Source organism: Aythya ferina, assembly GCF_964211825.1.
Source record: "Aythya ferina genome assembly, chromosome: 16".
Lineage (NCBI taxonomy): Eukaryota > Metazoa > Chordata > Aves > Anseriformes > Anatidae > Aythya > Aythya ferina.
This window is the reverse complement of record NC_140315.1, coordinates 534,353-552,000: the sequence shown is the minus strand read 5'-3', so window position 1 is coordinate 552,000 and position 17,648 is coordinate 534,353. Positions and strand designations below refer to the sequence as shown.

The window sequence follows — 17,648 nt, the reverse complement described above, 5'->3', positions numbered from 1 at the left end:
CCCCAAGTGCAGGGGCACCAGGGGGCTCGGGGCTTCCCCCAAAAAAGCTCCAGGCAGCCCCTGCTGTGCTGGGAGGGGGCTGCGGTCGATGACAGGAGGGGCTGGGGGCCACTTGTCCCCTCCAAGGCCACATTCAGGGGGAGAGCAGCCAAGCCCCGCCGCCAGCCCTATCTCCCTGGGGGTGGTGGGCAGCAGCAGGGTCCCTCAGGCCCAGAGTCGAGTGCAGGAGGACAAAGCAGCAAAGGCCAAGCAGGCAGCGAGTCCCCATGTGTCAGACAACACAAGCTCACGGCCCAGGGTCCCTGCTCACCTTCCTTCCCATCAGCAGCCCGCTAGGGGACCCCAATGGAACCCTGCCAAGCTCCATCCGCACAGTGCCCCCATAACACAGGGAGCCGACACCAAGATTTCCCCAAGCACCAAGCCACTGCGGTCATGGGAGCAGGAAATAACCACGGATACGGGGCCAGCCCCACACAGAGGGTCCCTGGTCCCACAGGGTGCACAGCTACACCTTGGTGCTGAACCTGCCAGGATTCTTCCCTCGTATAATCAAATGCATTTAAATCACACCACGAGGAAGCAAGGAGAACATAAATTTCTCTTGGAGCTGGGAACATCTCCAGCTGCAGAGCCGGAATTAAGTTCCATTTCCAGCTGATTTTCTGCCGCCACAGCAGGATGATGAACTGACAATAAGTCTTCTGTGCACTGGCCCAGCAGAAGGAGGAAAGGGGAGAGCCAAGCGTCCTCGCATCTCGTGCACACTTGGAAGATTTCATTTTCCTCCTCAATTTTAATTCATCAGTGAAAAGGACCAGACCAGATGCTGTCTGCTATTGCAGCCACACAGCCCTGATGAGCCCCTGCGTGTCTGAAACGGAGAGGAGGGCAGGGCGCTCACACGCTGAACGAGAGCAGAGCCAGCGGCTCCCCGGCTATCTGGATGCTGGCGCTCGCTGCATAAATCGCTCTGTTATCTGCATGGCTGCTATTTCTCTAAAATAGCTCACAACTCCCTTGCAGGGTTCCTGTTCCAGGGGAACATGCCCAGGGACTTGCTCTCAAGGATGAAGCGTTCCTTATCTCCATTCATGCCAGGTTTTCTGCCTGCTATTTAATTTTACATACGCCACCCATCCTGCTCTGTGGGCACCTGCAACAGGAGATGCAGTGGCCGCTTCCAGAGCAGCGGGGTGCAGGCCCACCTGGGAACACGGCTCCTGCACCCCTGGGACAGGCGTGTGCATTTCCCCTGGCCACGGGTGCACAGGTTGAAATGAAGCTGCACCTTCTGCTTACAGCATCCAAAATATAACAGATCAGCTGCTGGGGTGCTGGGAGTCAACTCATGAATTATTCTGAAGTCCAGACTCAGACTCAGAGCTGGCCGAGAGGAAGAGGACAAAGAGGTGCCATTAGTGGGAACTGGGTGGCACCCAAAGGGCACCAAGCGAGGCAGGGATCCTGGAGGCAGGGGGCAGCTGCCCCAGCCCCTCAGCACTCTCTTGGTTTGCTCTTTGTGCCAGGGGTCCTGCGAGCACCCGGCACATCCAGGAGAGCCGGGGGTGAAGGCAGGCACAGCCCTGCAGGTGGGGGCAAGCCTGTGTGCCAGCGGCTGCCTCGCACCCTGCACGCCGGGGAGCGCACCGGGCTGCTCGTCTCCCTGACGGGCAGAGTAAATACCCTGCACACTGATAGCGAGCTCAGTTCTGATACTTGCTTAGAGACTTGACAATCCCTGTATAAAAGGATTTCCTTCCACAGCTGAAGTTTGACATTCCTGCATTATTAGATTATTTGCAAAGGTCTGCCTGCGCTGCAGGAAAACAATGCTACCAACATCCAAAATTACAACCTTCTCCTCCACAAATCATCCAAGAGGCAATAAGCCAGGGAGACAGCGCGCGCTTGGAGCGGGCAGATCTTAAAAAGGAGCGAGGGGAGGAGGGCAGGGCAGGGCCAGCGCTCGGGTGGGCGAGCACCACTGCAGCGCCTGTAAGCAGCAGCCCCAGGAGGTCGGGGGGGGCACCCAGGAAGGTGAGGGGGGGGCTGGGGTCTGGTGCTGCCGCTGCCCCCGTGCCCTGCCCCGCAGCGGGAGAGCATCCCCGCAGCACCAAGCTGGCAGCAAGCAGCAGCACCAGCACCAAGCAAGGGCTGCAGGGAGTCACAGTTCTCTGCCCAGAGCTGCCCCCACGCTAGGCAGGATTACCCAAAGTATAAAATTCAGGAGAAAATTACTTGGAAAGAATTATTACTTTAGAGAACAATTCGTGCTCATTTCCAGTCCATTAACTCCTTCCTCCTCTGCAAAACCCACCATCAGTTTCCCAATGGAGAGAAGCGCTGTCACTGCTGTCAATCATTTCTGCAATGGTTCCCTGTCCCCAAACCATTGTTCAAAGGACCAAAAAAAAAAAAAAAAAAGGTGAAGGGAAAACCAAAACACCCTTTTCCCCTCCTTATTATTGACTGTTATAAGAGAAAAGCAGTTCCTGAAATCCAGGTCTCATAAAAAATTTTTAAAAAATCAATAACTTTAGTGACTTATTTGTGCTGCTGAAGGTTTGTTTCCCCATTTTGACAGTGCCTCTTCGTATTTAGCGTCACCTGGGTCTTTCCACCAGGATGTCAAGAGAGATTCCTCAGCCGTGATTTGCACTCGTCTCTCCCCGTTTAGAGTGGCTCAGGTGGGAGCGGAGCTGAAGATGGATCCAGACGCGCCGCGGGGCCCCTGCCAGCTCCTGCTGCTCCCCCCCCAGGAAAGCCACGGGCTCTGCAGCTGGGGCTTGGACCCCCCCAGTGCCACCATCGGGGGCTGCAGCCCCATCATGGCCATGGGGCCGGCACCCAGGGGCTCTTCCCAGCCAGCCGCCCCCGTTGCCTCCTGCTCGCCCACCCCCAGCCCCAGCCCCTGCCCGCTGAGGACGCAGCGCTGGGCGCTCAGCATCCCTCCCGCAGGGGCTGCGGGGATGGGGGGTGCAGAGCTGCTGCGGCAGAGCGCCCACCCTCCCCTTCCATTTGGGCTGCGAGTTTCCTGCCTCCCCATCACCAGAGTGCCTCATCAATCACGTTCCTTCTAATTAACTTCTAATTTACCTCTTTAGTCAAATCTGTTTACAATCAGAGACAAGAAAACCCAGCCCAGCGCCGTGCGATGCGCATCGCTTCCTCCCCCCTCGCGCTCGGCTGCCCCCGCACCACGGCCCCGCATCGCCCAGCGGGGTCCAGCTCAGGGCCCGAGCCCATCCCTGACCAAGGCTGCCCACCGCAGCGTCCCTGTGCCAGGGGACCCCAGCAAAACGCAAGCCCCAGTGCCCAGCCCCAGGCCCCAAGGGGGACACGGGGGCTCCATGCACCTGCCTGGGGCTCGGAGGTGCAGATGAAGCCGCCTGGTGGGGACACGTTTGGGGCCACCTCCCATCGCTGCAGTGGGGACGTGCTCAGGGCCACCTCCAGCAGCTCGGGGGCTGCTCAGCCTCCCCCTCTCCCTGTAAGCGCATCCAACCCCAAAGCCAACAACCACGATGCTGCCCCCAAACTTCAACCCCTGGTCAAAAATATCAGAAGCTAAGCCAGGGAGCAAACCCTACTTTCTACAACCCACCGATAAGAAAACCTGTTGTTAGCTCAACCCTTTAATCCTCCCCCAGTTCCAATAACCGCATTTTTCACAGATGCTCAGGCTCCCGGTGCCGGTCTTCGTACCTCCAAGGCGTTTCTGTACTGCTCAACATGGCAGCAAAAATGAGCTGGCCTGCAGCAGCAGCAGCACATTTAGCTGAATAATTATCTTAATTAATAACAGAGGGCCCAGGTGGGCACCCAGCCCATCCGAAGACCAAGCCAGAGGACCCGGCTCCTCGCAGCAGGGCTGTGCCCAGGGCACGTGTGTGGCAGCCCCAGCCCCTGCCACCGCCCTGCAGCAGAGGATGGAGGCGAGCTCCTTGCCCCAGGCACTGCGCAGGGGGCACTGCGAGGCTGTCCTGCTTTGCTGGGGGGGTTTAGGAGATTTGGGGGTTTCACACGTCCCGGGCAGGGCGCTGCCTTCAGACCCTGTGGCACGCAGAGATCTCCAGGCAGAGGATCCTAATGTGTGTGCAGCAGGGCTCCTCGCTTCTGAAATACTTAGGAGATTAGGAGGAGAGAATTCATCATCTGTCTTGTAAAAGCCTGACTTGTAATAACAAGCTCTGTGCTAATTCCTCAGCAACATCTGGAACATCCTTATCTATCAGGAGAGAGACACAAAGACTGCGTCGTGCTCAGGTAAGCACTGGCATTTTGGCTTTTCATAATCCCCTCCAACGTCTCTCCGTCAGCTCAGGGAGAAAAAGAGCTACAGAAAGCACCCTGCCACGGCGAGCCCGTGCTGCTGCTGTGAGCCGGCTGCGCCAAGCCCCAGGGAAGGGACAAGGGCACTGCTGGGCCAGCAGGACAGGGCTGCCAGGGCAGGGGCAGGGGGAGCCTCCCCGCACACCCAGAGCCATCGTCTTGGAGCGAGCAGGCGGCGCCGCCAAAGCCCAGGGCTGGCCCCTGGCACCAGGGCGCTGCTGAGCCCCTGCACCCGCAGGCAGCTCCCTGCATCTCAAGGTGCCGAGCTAACCCACCGCAGCTCCAGCTCCGATTCTTTCAGTGAACTACCCAGAGACTTACAGGCTTTGGTGAAGCACTTTGAAGAGCTCACAAATTACAAAAGGGGGGAAAAAAAAACCCACAATCAAAGAAAAGCTGCCTTCTAAAGCAGGAACATTCATTACAAGCAGCCTAAGCTTCCTCCGGCAGCGCTGCTCCTGGGAAGCTGGCGGTCCAGCCACTGGAGCAGGGAATTATTTTCAGCCCAGTCTCCATATTTAGTAACTCAGCTACGACATCTAGAATGGAAAATATTAAAGGAAGAGAAATTTACTTCCAGAAAGCAAAACTCCAGCCAGAGCAGTACGGGGGAGGTTTTCACTCCTGCCAGAGCCACGGCTGGAGAGCAGAGCCCAGCACTGAGCGTGCACAGCACCAGGCCTGCCAGCACCTCACGGCGTGCAGCAGCCGGGCACACACACACACAGCAAAATGACCTCACCCATGTTAAAGATGGAATATTTGGATTTAAAACAAAAAGCATAACGCAAAACCTTAGCTTGTACTCAAGTAGATTCTATTACTATTCTTAAGAACCTTCCCTACCTCCCCCCTCCAATATGTGCTCCCCTACTTTATTAAATTGCTTCACGTTCATTAAGTTCTTCCTTCTATTCTGCCTCCAAACACCTTGTTTGTGTCACCTCCCTTTCTCCTCTGCTTTTCAAATGCAGGTGTGCAGCGGGACAAGGAACTTGCCAGGAGGAAGACCCAACGACCAGCTTTGAGTCCAAGTGCACTGCCCATGGTGTGGAAGGGAATAAGTCCAAGATTTGTGTAAAGTCAAAAACTAAAAGGGAGGGGGGAATGGAGAAGGGGGTAGGCGGTGAAAATAATTTAAGAAAAGAAATGAGGAATTCAAACAAAGCTTGAAAAAGTGTTTTTGCACGTTCCTTTAGCTGCTGAAACCACGACTTCCACGCCGATCCCCCGAACAACTGCATTTGATGCCACCCAGGCCAGCAGTGCCTGCTGCAGTCATGATTGAAGGCAGCCTTTAAGCTTCCCTGACAATGCATTTTTCTTGGAGATAAAAAATGAATGCTGCCAGCATGCAAATCTCTCTAAATTAGGCAGGGCCCAGCTTACTGGAGCTGTGATGTTTTGTGATGACAATCATTAACTTTAGCAGAAGAAAAAAGGATGCAGGAAAATCGTCTGAGCCACCTCCCGTCCCAGCTGGGAGTCCCTGCTCAGGGAAGCGGTGGGATTCGGCAGGCTGGCATCTGAAATTACACTGCAAGTGCAGAAGGGCAACAGAAAAATGAGCTGTGGCCTGTTTCATTGCGATCAATAAGTCAGTCAGAGGCAAATGACTTGTGTCTTTCTGCAGCTCCCACCTGGAAGAGCTGGCATTAGTGGGGCTTTCCCCTTTCTATTGGTGGACTTAGTGCTGCTATAAAAGCCAGACTCCCAGTTCAAGACTCAGAATACTGATTTTCTGCAGAACATGCACAGCCAAGTCCTGAAGCAGACTGTGAAAAGAAAAGTTGATGGCATTTGGGTGTTTTAGGGACCACTTACCTTCCCCACTCGTTTTGAGTGGAACCTGGACAGAACCTCCCCGATGTCCCCTTCAGGAGGGGTGAGAGCTGACCAACCTGTGCCACAACTTGCCTTTGCTTCTGACTCACCCTGGGGAAGACTTAGCAGGAATCATTAAAAGTGGTTGTAGTTCCTGGTTTGTGCTCTGGCAGAGACCAACAACCTGCTGAAGAACAGCTGAACTGGACACACACCAACCCAACTCCTCCACCTCCCCATGAAGCGGGCTGTATGTTTTCCTTAGTGCACTGGGCTGGAGTAACACGCTACAGTTGTCTTGAGCTATCTGTGCTTCCTCTTTACCCTGCTTCTAAGCATCACACTGTCATATTGTTTTGTGCTCTGATCATTGCTGTTGGACTTTGGGAAAAAAATGAAAACATCTTTGAGATACCCTACTGCAAGGTAAGCACCTACAGTCACACTCATGGTAGAACTTAAATAACAAACAAAGAATTAAAAAAAAAAGCAAACTATATTTAATATCTCCAAAATGCCATTTAGAATAGTTTCATAGAAACATTGTTTTTATCATGCAATCAGGGCTGGAAGAGGGCAGCAAAAGAAGAGAGCCAGACGCTGCATCCTCCTAGGGAAACACAGAATTCAGCCGCCAAGTCCTCAGAAATTCTCCAGCAGGTCCATGATCCGCTTCTGCTCACTCTCCCGAAACTCCTGGTTCTTCCCATCCCCGATGTTCTCCGCATACTCTGTGGGAGAGAAAGCAGACGGGCAGAAAAACAGATGTTGAGTAAGACACTAATGACCAATGGCCAACTTCTCTTACAGAGGTACCACAGCAGAATCTAAATCTGTGTCCACTGCCAACAACTGCATGGGAATTTATGCAAGGAGCACTGATGGATTTTTTCCCCCAATCTCCAGGGTTAAAGCTTTGCATAATAAACACCTACTGACCCCTCATTAACATTTTGTAGCAAACAGACTACAGCAAAAACATGCTGCTCTCATCATGAAGCACCACGAGAAGCAAGCAGACACTCACCGTTACCCTTCCCCAGAGTCTGACCATGACAAGAGCTGACAGCGTTCTTCCCAACCCCTGCACAGGAGGAGCCCCCTGGCAGCTGTTTAGACTGGAGAGCTGGAGCGCTCACCACTTTCAGCCCAAGAAACTCGGAACAGCTCTGGACATCAGTAGCTTTCCAGGTCTCCTTTACCACCATGCATCATCCAGGAAGGTCAGGCAGGAGCCAATACACAGCTGTTACACTGCCCTAACTTTAGGTTTAACGTGTCTGTTTCCCAAGCACCCTGAATTGGGATTTTTGTAAAGCTAGTAAAGTGGAGATCATTCCTGAATCTACAAGTGCTCTTAATCCATATGGAAGGAAACACACCAATTAAGATTTCACTACAAAGCAAACTCCCTGTCTTCAACTAGACCCCAATCAAGGTCTTGCTTACCCATGCACGTGGCCAAACACTGCACAACAGAGATTCCCTCTGCAGCTCTCCTTCCTGACATTCGTTTCAAGCTGGCAGCTCTCATTCCCTTGCAACCTTGCTCCTTCCTGCTAACAGAACCTACATATTCAAAGATGGCTTAAAAAGAAAAACTAAAAAGCAGATTCTGAGCTGCAAAAGCAAGGACCTGAACAAATCTTAGTAAATCAGGAGCAGACTGCTTGGTTAGACAGTGCTTTCCAGCCTCCGCCTTCTCTCATTCTTTCCCTTCTTCCTAAACAAACAGAACAGCTTGTATTCAGCATCTGAATAGTAACTTGCTGTAGAAAGTTTGCTTTAATATTTATACGTTCAGCACTGCTACATGCCTCTGAGCTCCATCAAAGCCTTTATTATAAGAGCACTGAAAGGAGTGAGGACAGGGAGAAGTTAGCTGATGTGGGAGTCTCCCCCCATGTGTGTACTCTCTCTCTCTCTCTCTCTCTCTCTCCATGTACAAAAAGCAGAATTCTTTGCCAAGGCCTCTGGGAGAAATCCTTTTAATATTTATGAACTGCTACAGTACCTGTAACAAGAGCAGGTGGAAAACACCAAGGTTTGCTGCAAGTCAACCTGTCTGCCTCTCAGTCCTGGAGAAGGGGGACGAGCGCAGGGAATTCTGCCTTCGGAGGGTGGAAAAGCCTCTCCCCCACACGGATCGCAGGCAGCAGCGAGCTCGTGGAGCTGCTCATTGCAGCTGCTGGAGCTGCTGGGAGCGCTCGGTGAGCCACCTGCACAGCAGCTAGCTGCAGAAGGGCAGGGCCCCGGGGGCAAAGGGCTGCATGGCAGGGACCGTAACCGGTGTCCTCCTCTGGTGGGGGCCAAACGCCGCGCGGCAGACACAGGGTTACTTTCCCAGGAAAACAAGCTGCAGAGCCCAGGCGTTTAGCTCGGGTTCTCCTGTCCCCTTCGGGCAGTATCAGAGCGCTTTCTGTCGAACAGCCTTGGCCCCCCCGGGGGAGCACGTCGAGGAGCAGGCTCTGTCCCCAAACGAGACCTTTCCTGTGCTTTGTCAGACTAAGTGCCTCTGAAACAGATGCAGCGACTGCAACCGCCTTTGTTTATTGCAGCCCAAGGGCAACGCTTTCCTGGATGCCACTACATCCTGACAGCTCCGAGCACCCAAGCAAAAGGAAAGGAGGGACTCCTCCAGCTGCTGCCTGCTGGCACAGCCCCGAGGGCCCCGGGGGTGCACCCGGCGGGCAGGGCTCTGCAGGGTGGCTGCAGGCAGGGGGCTGGTGGCCCGGCAGGGCTGTTTGCCCACCAGGCACTGAACCACAGCACAAGCGGTGGAGCTGCCACTAACGCCACTGCCCCTCTATTGTCCCAGTAAGACAGCAAAAACAAGCCATGAGGAATTCCTCCCGTCTTTTGCAAAAGCTCAGCATTTTTCCTCCTAAATATTTAGGTTTCTTAAGACTAAAAACCCCACGACTCCCACAGCAGACTGTTTACTGGGCTACCAACAGTTGTTAATGTTAATTTGAAAAGACCAGATAAAGCCCCCAGAACCAGGTTTTAAAAAAAACATCATCCAATGAGACTTTATGTATTTACTTTCTTATTTAAAATTCTACCGCTTCAGTGAGACAGCAAAAATCAAACGTGGGCTCCCTCTGCCAACAGTTAAACAGAGCTTACACGTTTCTGTAGCTACACAAAGGGAAGGGACCTAAGATTGGTTTCTGCTTCATTAGACAAAATACAATGGTTACAGAACAGTAAAAATCAATAGGGAAATATTGAAGCTTGTAATGGATATTGGAAGCCATAAAGCCTGCACATACCGAGGGACCACAAACGCCAAATTTAGCATCGTCCTTAAAGCACACTTACCTTCCCTTTGTGATTACACACGCTAACGGGTTTGGCTCGGCGTTCGGTGGGTGTCCCACCCAGCACCTCCCTGCTGTGCCCACTACCCAGCCTAAGCCCAAGGTTTAACCAGGCCTCGCGTGCCCGTGCAGGGCGAGGAGCCTCAGGGCCAGCCGCACACCTCCAAGGCCTGTGCCGAGCAGCACTGCCTGGGGAGGTGTGTGCCTCGCTCCTTCGGCTGGGGGAGACGCAGACCAAACGCCCCCACCGCAGGCACGGCCCCCAGACGGGAGCAGCCTCCCTGCAAAGCGCCCTCCCAGCCAGCGCCCAGCCGTGTTCTTCCTAAAAACAAGCCAACCGTCCCACTGCAAGCAACGCCTGATCTGCAAGGAAGAGGAACTGGGGGAGGACTGGTCAGCCTGCAGAAATGCATTTAATGAGCCTTTGGTTATTCCCTGCCCACTCCTCCCCCCCGAAAGTCCTGCCGTAAGGAAGCAGTCCTGCTTCCGCACTCGCATCGTAAATGATTCTGAGCAACCCCAAGGGATCCATCAGCTGTCAGGTTGCCAGAGAAACGTGGAGAATATGTAGGCCATAAAAACCTAACTAAAAAACCAAGCACCTAATTAGTATGCGAAAATAGAAAATAAAAACTGAACAAGAGCAAAACACCAAAAAAAAAAAAGTAAAAATAAAGCAGCCCTCAACCGTCCTGAGAGCAGCCGGAAGCTGGATTAGGAATGGCTCAGCCAGTGCTGAAGGCTCCCAACATCTCAGTCACTCTGAATATAATCTCCTACGCTCCACATGCCAGGTAATTTCAGAAATCCCCCAGTGGCCCACAGCCCACAGCTTACAGGCAGGCTTCCAGGGTCCAACACCAAGCCAGTACCTCAGACAGGCAATGGAACAGCTCTTCTGGAGAGGCAAATGCTTATCTGTGGTGCAACTTGATAAAAGCTGGTGAATCCACACTGAGGAGATACTGGAACATAAGGGTCTAAGTCCTAACGAAGACTAAACATCACCAGCACAGACTGCAGGTGGGTTCTGTACTAGTCCTACCTGCCAGGAATCTTTTGGCACCCTGTTCAGTGCTTCACGAGGGCCCACCAACAAATTCATTTCTGAAGCTATTGACAACTGTGAAGGCACAAGTCCCTAAAACTGACAAGTGTGACAGCCAGGAAAGAGCTGAAAGACAGCCCCAAATACTGTATCCATCACCTGTATTATTAACATGCCATTTAAGGTCTCCTTAGGAAGTGCACGTATCCCTGCTGGGACTCCTGAAATTGCTGTACAATCTGCACTTTCCATAAGCAGCTTGCAAGACATGATAAAGCCATAGAAAAAGTTTCACAATGCAAGTCACTGCCTGTGACAAAAAAATCAGATGAAATTTTAATGCAGCTGCCCTTCAGTTCAGGAAGGGAAGCTCGGTATGTAAATCAACACGCCACGGAAGCGAACATGAGGCGTGCGTGCAGACAAATCTCCCGGGTACCTGGGGCCCAGGTCAAGTGTGGGAATCTGAACACGGTCGCGTGTCACGTCCTAAGCTGCAAGTGGGCAGTTTGGAGGCAGGAATTGTTAAGTATCATAATTGAAAGCAGAAAAGACATCCTATCCAGTCCCACTCCCCTCCCCGTTCATCAGCAGGCATCAGCTTGAACTTGCTGGGAAAGGACAAGGGCCAAAGATCGCCGATAGCCGCAGGTTGTCTCGGTGTCAGAAAATCACTCCGATTTCTTTATACCAGCTATCTTTCTCATCTCCTCTCTTTCCTGCATATGTGAAGGGAGAAAAACAACAGGATCTGCAAGGAAAAAAAAGGCTGCCTCTACCTCCCACTGTTGAAGGGAAAAAAGAAAAGACCAGGAGCACATCATTGTTATTCCCTAGGAAAGCAGAGACATCAAAACAACGCAACCCAGAGCCCAGTACCCCAGAGATGCAGCTGACTTTCCTTCCTCTTCACAAGAGAGCTCCTTACTCTTCACCGAGAGCAGCACAGCCTCTCAAGAGCAGACACGGCCCCACACAACCCTCTGCTAAAACAGGAGAGGCTTCTCCCGGGGCAGCAGATCAGCGCTGCTCCAGCCACGTCTCACAGCTCGGGGGGGCTGCGGGGGGAGTCCTGAGCCCTGTCCTCCCCTTCCCCTGTCCAATGGCTGCTTCTGCTGAAGGACAGCAGGCTCCAGATGAGAGCCACAGCTCAAATAAGCATTGCTCTAATTCAACATAAGCATTCAAAATAACAAGCAGTACTTTAGAACCAGGATTGCAAATCACAACAGCTACGTTTTAAAGCTACAGAGGATACTTTAATGCTATAATCCATATTAATCTGACACTAAGAGCAAGACAAATACACCGTGGATACTAATACGGTGCAGATGGTAAAGTACAGGACCATGTTAATGAAAGATGAGACTCCACTGTTCCTCCCTCTAGCATGCACATACACTTCCCTTAAATATTTACTCTAGTGTTAAAGTCAGCAGCAAGTCCCAGCCAGTCTGCAGCTGATGGCAAAGCGCTGTGGGGTTACGTGACAGCAGCCAACAGCGAGCATCCTCACCCCAAGGTGAGGCACGCCTCTTATCCCAGCGATTCCAGCCCTGCCCAGATCTCAGAACGTAACTGCTGCATGAAGCTGCTCATGAACTCACGGAGAATTACATGCAAAGGCTCATCCTACCAGGTGATGACCATGCTGATCCTGATAGAGAACAAGACACACGTAGGAATAGCTGAACTCACCCTTCAGAATGTGTCGAACAATTTTAATGGAGCTGCCCCTCATGTTCAGAATCTGATGAACTCTTTGACGAATCTGATCAGGGACAGGAAACAGAAGAAAGTAATCTTCAACAACAGAAAACCATGCACAACCCCACTTTCTTTGAGGTGCAAGCAGAAACCCCAAGTACCACAAAACCCAACTCAGCCTTGCTAGCCCACAGTCCCAGAGCACCCACTTAAAAGCCTTCAGGAAGACATATGGCACAGGTACAAGTCACCACATAAAGTCACAAATGTGTTGGTGACAGCAGAGCAGCAGTATTTTGCTTAGTTAGGAAAAGTCACCTGCTGCAGTCTGCGCCTTTGAGAGGCCTTCTGAGAGAACATCCTCTTCTGCTGCTCTCAGCAGTGGTACAAGTTGGCCCTTTCCATTTCAAGCTGTGACCTTGCTTATGGCAGGCTGTGTGAGCTCAGTGATAACCATCAGCTTCTGTACCTACTGTTGCCCTCCCAACTGCTGTAAGTTCACGAAGTTGCATGGACACAAGCACAATAAGTTTCCTCCCAGAAAAGGAATTACGGAAAGAGAGGATTAAGAGGTAGTATCTGCAAGGATTTATTGCCTTGTTTGTATCATGGATGGAAACACAGGTGATCTGCCAACCTTGGATATAGCTTTACCTGGGGAACATTGGCATTACAGATCTCTGCCATGATGTAACAAATGAGCTGTAGAACAAAGAGACCAGCATCCAGGCGACGAAGATAGAATTCATCTTCCATGTCATCATCTATTATCTCTCCGCGACGTACCATGTCCTGGAAAGCAGTGCAAAGAAAAGGGTGTCGAGACCGGCTCTCAAAGTACTGCCCATTAGTAGTGGCAAAACACTGGTGATATTTGTGGTTTCTTAAACGCTTTGCTCCCCCAAAATATGAACATCCATCCATTTCTCACCAAAGAAATATTACTTTTAATAATTCATTTAGATTCACAAAACATTTCATTCAATTTTGAGCAAGGTTTGCTGTTGCTGGTTGTGAAGCGTGTCCACCTGCAAACGTAAATATTAATGTAAACATACAAACTGCACTCCTGAACTGAGTGATTACAGCCCGTGCATGTGAAACAAACCAGTGCTTTTACTACTTGCAAGTTTTGTCAAAACGGAACAAACCCCGTGTTCTCCTACTGGCCATCTGAGGGTGCTGGTAAGCAGTGCAGAACACAACTCCAGCCAGCTCAAAGACCTACCAGGCTTCCACCTCTAGCACCAGCTGACGAATGAGAAACCAGGTCTCAAAATTCTGCACAAGTGAAATTTTACCATTCCCAGCCCTGACCTTCCAACAGCATTTGGCAGGAAGCCTGAGAGGGCCAAGCCTCCAGCTGCAGCACGTCGACAGGAGAGCTCCGGTTCCTGGGGCAATGGCTGAGGGCTCTTGCTGCTTCTCCAAACACTGCCAGAACTTTCTCAGAACGGTGTTTCACCAGAGAGACCTGCCCAAACGGAGCCCAAAGGCAGAATGCAAGAGGCCATTGCACCCTTCTGGTTCGGACAGAGCACTTTGTTCAAAGCACTGGCAAGAACAGCCTGGCAATAAATTCTGATCAGTTTTGTCTGGGGAAAGGCCCACTCCACCCAGAGTGAACCCACCGTTACTCTTCACAGAGACCAACAGAGCAGAATAACTGATGTCATGCATGACCTTTTGTGTTTTGGGGGTTTGTTTTTTGGTTTTGTTTTTAAATCAAGGAAACAGCTTGTCAGACCCTGCTAGCCTGCTGCAGCTCGGGTTACTCATTATGCAGCAGTGTGGCAGGTGGGCACACACCAGCAGAGCAATATTTTCTCATTAGAGCCATCACCAGCGAGCACGGTACCCGTAATGCTCACGGAGAAGCACTTGCTCCACATGCACATGCTGCAGGCGAACACACACAAGGTGACCAGCACCAAAGCTGATTTAAGCTACCACATTTTCCTGTTTCATCAAGCCAAAGCCTTTCATCTAATTATAGGTGGAGTATTTTAGGCACAAGAAGGAAAACTAATCCTGTACACTTCTCACTGGAGAGTGCAATAAATGCTCACTATACAGAAATCTGATTAAGTGACTTAGAAATGCAGCTGTTTATTGCTGCCTCCCAAAAGTCAGAGAAGAAAGCACATGTAATGAAATACTTTTCCTTTCCTCCTAGGAATGTAGCTTGCCAATGAAAGAACAAGTTTAAAAAGCAATGCCTAATTACCAATGTCATAAGACAACCACATTGGCTACCCTGCAGGGTGCTTTAGCATCAGATCCTTCAGGCTCCAGTATCTGCAGAACTGTGATTTACTCCATGCTTCCAAAATCATGGGCACAGGCATGACTGCACAAAGCTTGCGTGCAAGCTCCTGCCAGTAAAAAGAAATCCGATTTTGTGCAAGGAACAACATTCCCCACCCTACATCAATGCCAAATTAAATGAATCTGGTCAAATCTGGTCTCTAAAAGTAACCATTGCACCTGGCAAGCCAGAGATCGGCAGCTACTCACTGAAATAGCCAAAAACCCCATGTGAGAAAAAAAAGACAAGTCACTCAATTCCCAAAACTCGGTGCTAAATTCCTGAACAGAAAAATATCAACAAGCAAGGATTTTGAATTGCCAGAGCAGGAAACAAAGACCATTCCTGTTCTGTATTCTGATCCAAGCACGGTGATCACAGGAGCAGGATCCAGGCAACTGTCGTCTTGATTACACAGCGAAGGCAGCAGTTACAACAGCCCCTCTCAGCACAGAAGCGAGATTATTTTGCACCAGTGAATTAAGCAGATACAAATTAGAAGACAAGTACAGTCTTAGGTACCTTTTCACAGCCCTTTTTTTAAACAACAAAAAAAAACAAAACTTTAAATGCTAATCTGCCTCCCAGTACAGTACCAAGCAGCCACCTTTCCACTTTGTCTCTCTTTCAAAGCTGTCAAGTTGCTAACCTCCAAATGAGCACTCAGATGCCATTTCTAATCTGCCAACAATATGTGCTGAGATGCCCCTTGCTGATGGGAGAAGACAGCAATGAGATGGGCTTCTGTGAAGCTAAAATGAGCTTCTCTCGCACTAATGAGGCAGGACTGACAGGCTTCAAGGTGTCAAGCAAAGACCTAAACCTAGAGATACGGATCTGCCGATCTGTGCCAGAGACCGCATCTGCTCCACAGCCACCGGACCGGGGCCCAGAAGATTCTCTGCATCCTCCTTCCTTACATCTTATTCACCTCTCCCAGCAAAACCCAGCGAGGCAGTGCTTCTAGCAGGAAAGTTCAAAGCTCACCCCTGCCTGCTGGCCATTTCCCAGGAAAGCTCCCAGCGCAGGCAGCCTGAACTGAAAAATCTGCACACGCTCCCGTGACCTCCGGTGTGCTCTTTCCACGGGGCACTGACACCTCCCCGGCCACCACCAGCTCCTGCTTTCAGTACAGGTCCAGGCAATTCAGCCGTCACTCTGACCTGGACTCAAACGCTGGGCTAATACCAGGCAGGAGCCGCTAGGAGTTCCACCTCTCCCTTTCAAGGATGGAATCACTTAACTGTAGCACAATTAGCATGTAATTTGTAAGTCATTATAGCGCAAAGTATCTGCTGAGAATATTTTACTGAATAAACCCGTGAGCATCATTTTCCACTGAACTATAAAAATATTAAACCATCCTCGTCTTCTCCTGCCATTTTTAGGGATCGCTAAGGCTATTGCTGCCGCCTATAATTATGCCTCATTTTAGAGGGAGTTGAAAGCCACAGTTTTGCACCTTTTCCTACAGAAAGGATTAAAGAATTTGAGACAGGGACAAGATCCTTACTGGGTTTCATTACCTAAAAACTCTGAGAAAAGTGCTAAGACAGGCACCAGGTGTTAGAGACAAATGCTCGCATGGACTTTGCTCCTGGGTTTCAGGTAGCAATCAGGGTAATCATGAAGTTATCACCTCTGATCACTTCTGAACAGATCCCACAGCAGCAAATGGCTGGTTAACACTGAGACGAAGGGAGGCTCTCCCTCTGGACCGTATCCTCTTTCATTGTCCAGATTCACAGTGCAGCTTCATAACAATTGTTCTTCTTCAGAAACAGCTGGCTTAAGAAATTCCTCCCTTCCCTTCTGTTCTCAACTATTTCCACGCCTTCACTGCCACAGTCTGAAGGGCTGAGCTATAAACCAGATCACAAAAATAAGCTAAGCTAAAAGAAAAAAAGAAAAAAAAGGAAAAGAACTGCAAGAGCAGGAGCTTCTTATGCCAGCTGCACTACTAAAGATAAAACTTCGGGTATGATACCTTCAATCATTCTTTGTGTAATCATGTTTCCACTTCTTGTAATGCCAGACTTACACCAGGATACTCTGTCCATCAGACTTGAATCTCTCTTTTCAGTATAGGCTGAACCTGTACAAATTCATCAGGTATCTGTTTTTCCGTTGGGGCAGGGAGAAAGGAAAGGATTCGTATTCCAGATTTTTTTGGGTACTGTGCCCTCCACTGCAAGAGGAAGGTCAAAACCCCCCGGGTGACAAAGCTCAGCTTCTAAAGGACCAAGCGTTCAAACCATCCACTTCAATGATTCATGTGCAACAACTACAAACGTTAAAGCAGCCATAGATCCTGTCAAAGCTAGATAATTCCCTGACCTGACAGGCACAATGATGGCTTTTGCCTGCTTCTCCGTGAGGGAACTGCTTGAGCCACTTCAGATCTCAGCAGACCGTTTCCCACTGACCATTTTAGGATGCTAAAAAGCAAAGCAATCAGTAACTCCAGAAGTGTTGAGGCTTGTTCCTTGCTTGGAACGTCGTATTTCATACACTGTGCCCAATGCTCTAACCTGCTGGGAGATAAAGCAAGAAGTAGTAGCGCGGTGACACGCTTAACATCATCTGCACTGCCTAGAGATGATCGGGATTGCAATTGGACAAATTCCTAGTCCAGCCCTGTCCAGATTTCTAACCTCCTAATCTTTACTACCAGGCTCGGAACAGCTCTGCTTTGAAAAACCAACGTCCTTCACATGCAAAGTACAAATCTGCTTCTCAGAGGTGACATGAGCAAATCTCAGAGAAATGCTTTGATATTTTCTGTTGAAATATATTGCAGAAGGTCAAAGCGCATATGGGATGTTTCTGCCAAATCCTATTATTAGCACTAATAGGAGGAAGAACTGAGATCCGTTTATTCCAGCCATTCCAGCCTACAGAGCACTGCACTGGGGCAAAAGCACACCGGCCTTCCGGAGGCAGGAGGAAAGTCTGAGTTCCTGTGCTTTCTCTTCTCGTTTATCAGTAAACATGAATGGGCTGTAATTAATTAAATTGCTTCTACACAAGCTTCTTCACACTCCAACTCCCTTCACCCCTGCTCTGTTGGCTGTTTGCTACAGATGTTAATAATATTTAGAGC

The 17,648-nt window shown here is 50.4% G+C and overlaps 1 protein-coding gene across 1 annotated transcript in view; it reads right to left on the bottom strand.

Annotated features, from left to right (window-relative positions):
* Positions 1-6,636: 6,636 nt before the first annotated feature.
* The window catches only part of CTNNBL1 (catenin beta like 1), a 46,463-nt gene continuing 35,451 nt past the window's right edge, over positions 6,637-17,648 (bottom strand). The window contains 3 exon segments of the mRNA XM_084538110.1: positions 6,637-6,890; positions 12,229-12,301; positions 12,892-13,029. Of these exon segments, the coding sequence (XP_084394236.1) occupies positions 6,802-6,890; positions 12,229-12,301; positions 12,892-13,029 (300 nt within the window). The 3' untranslated portion in view covers positions 6,637-6,801.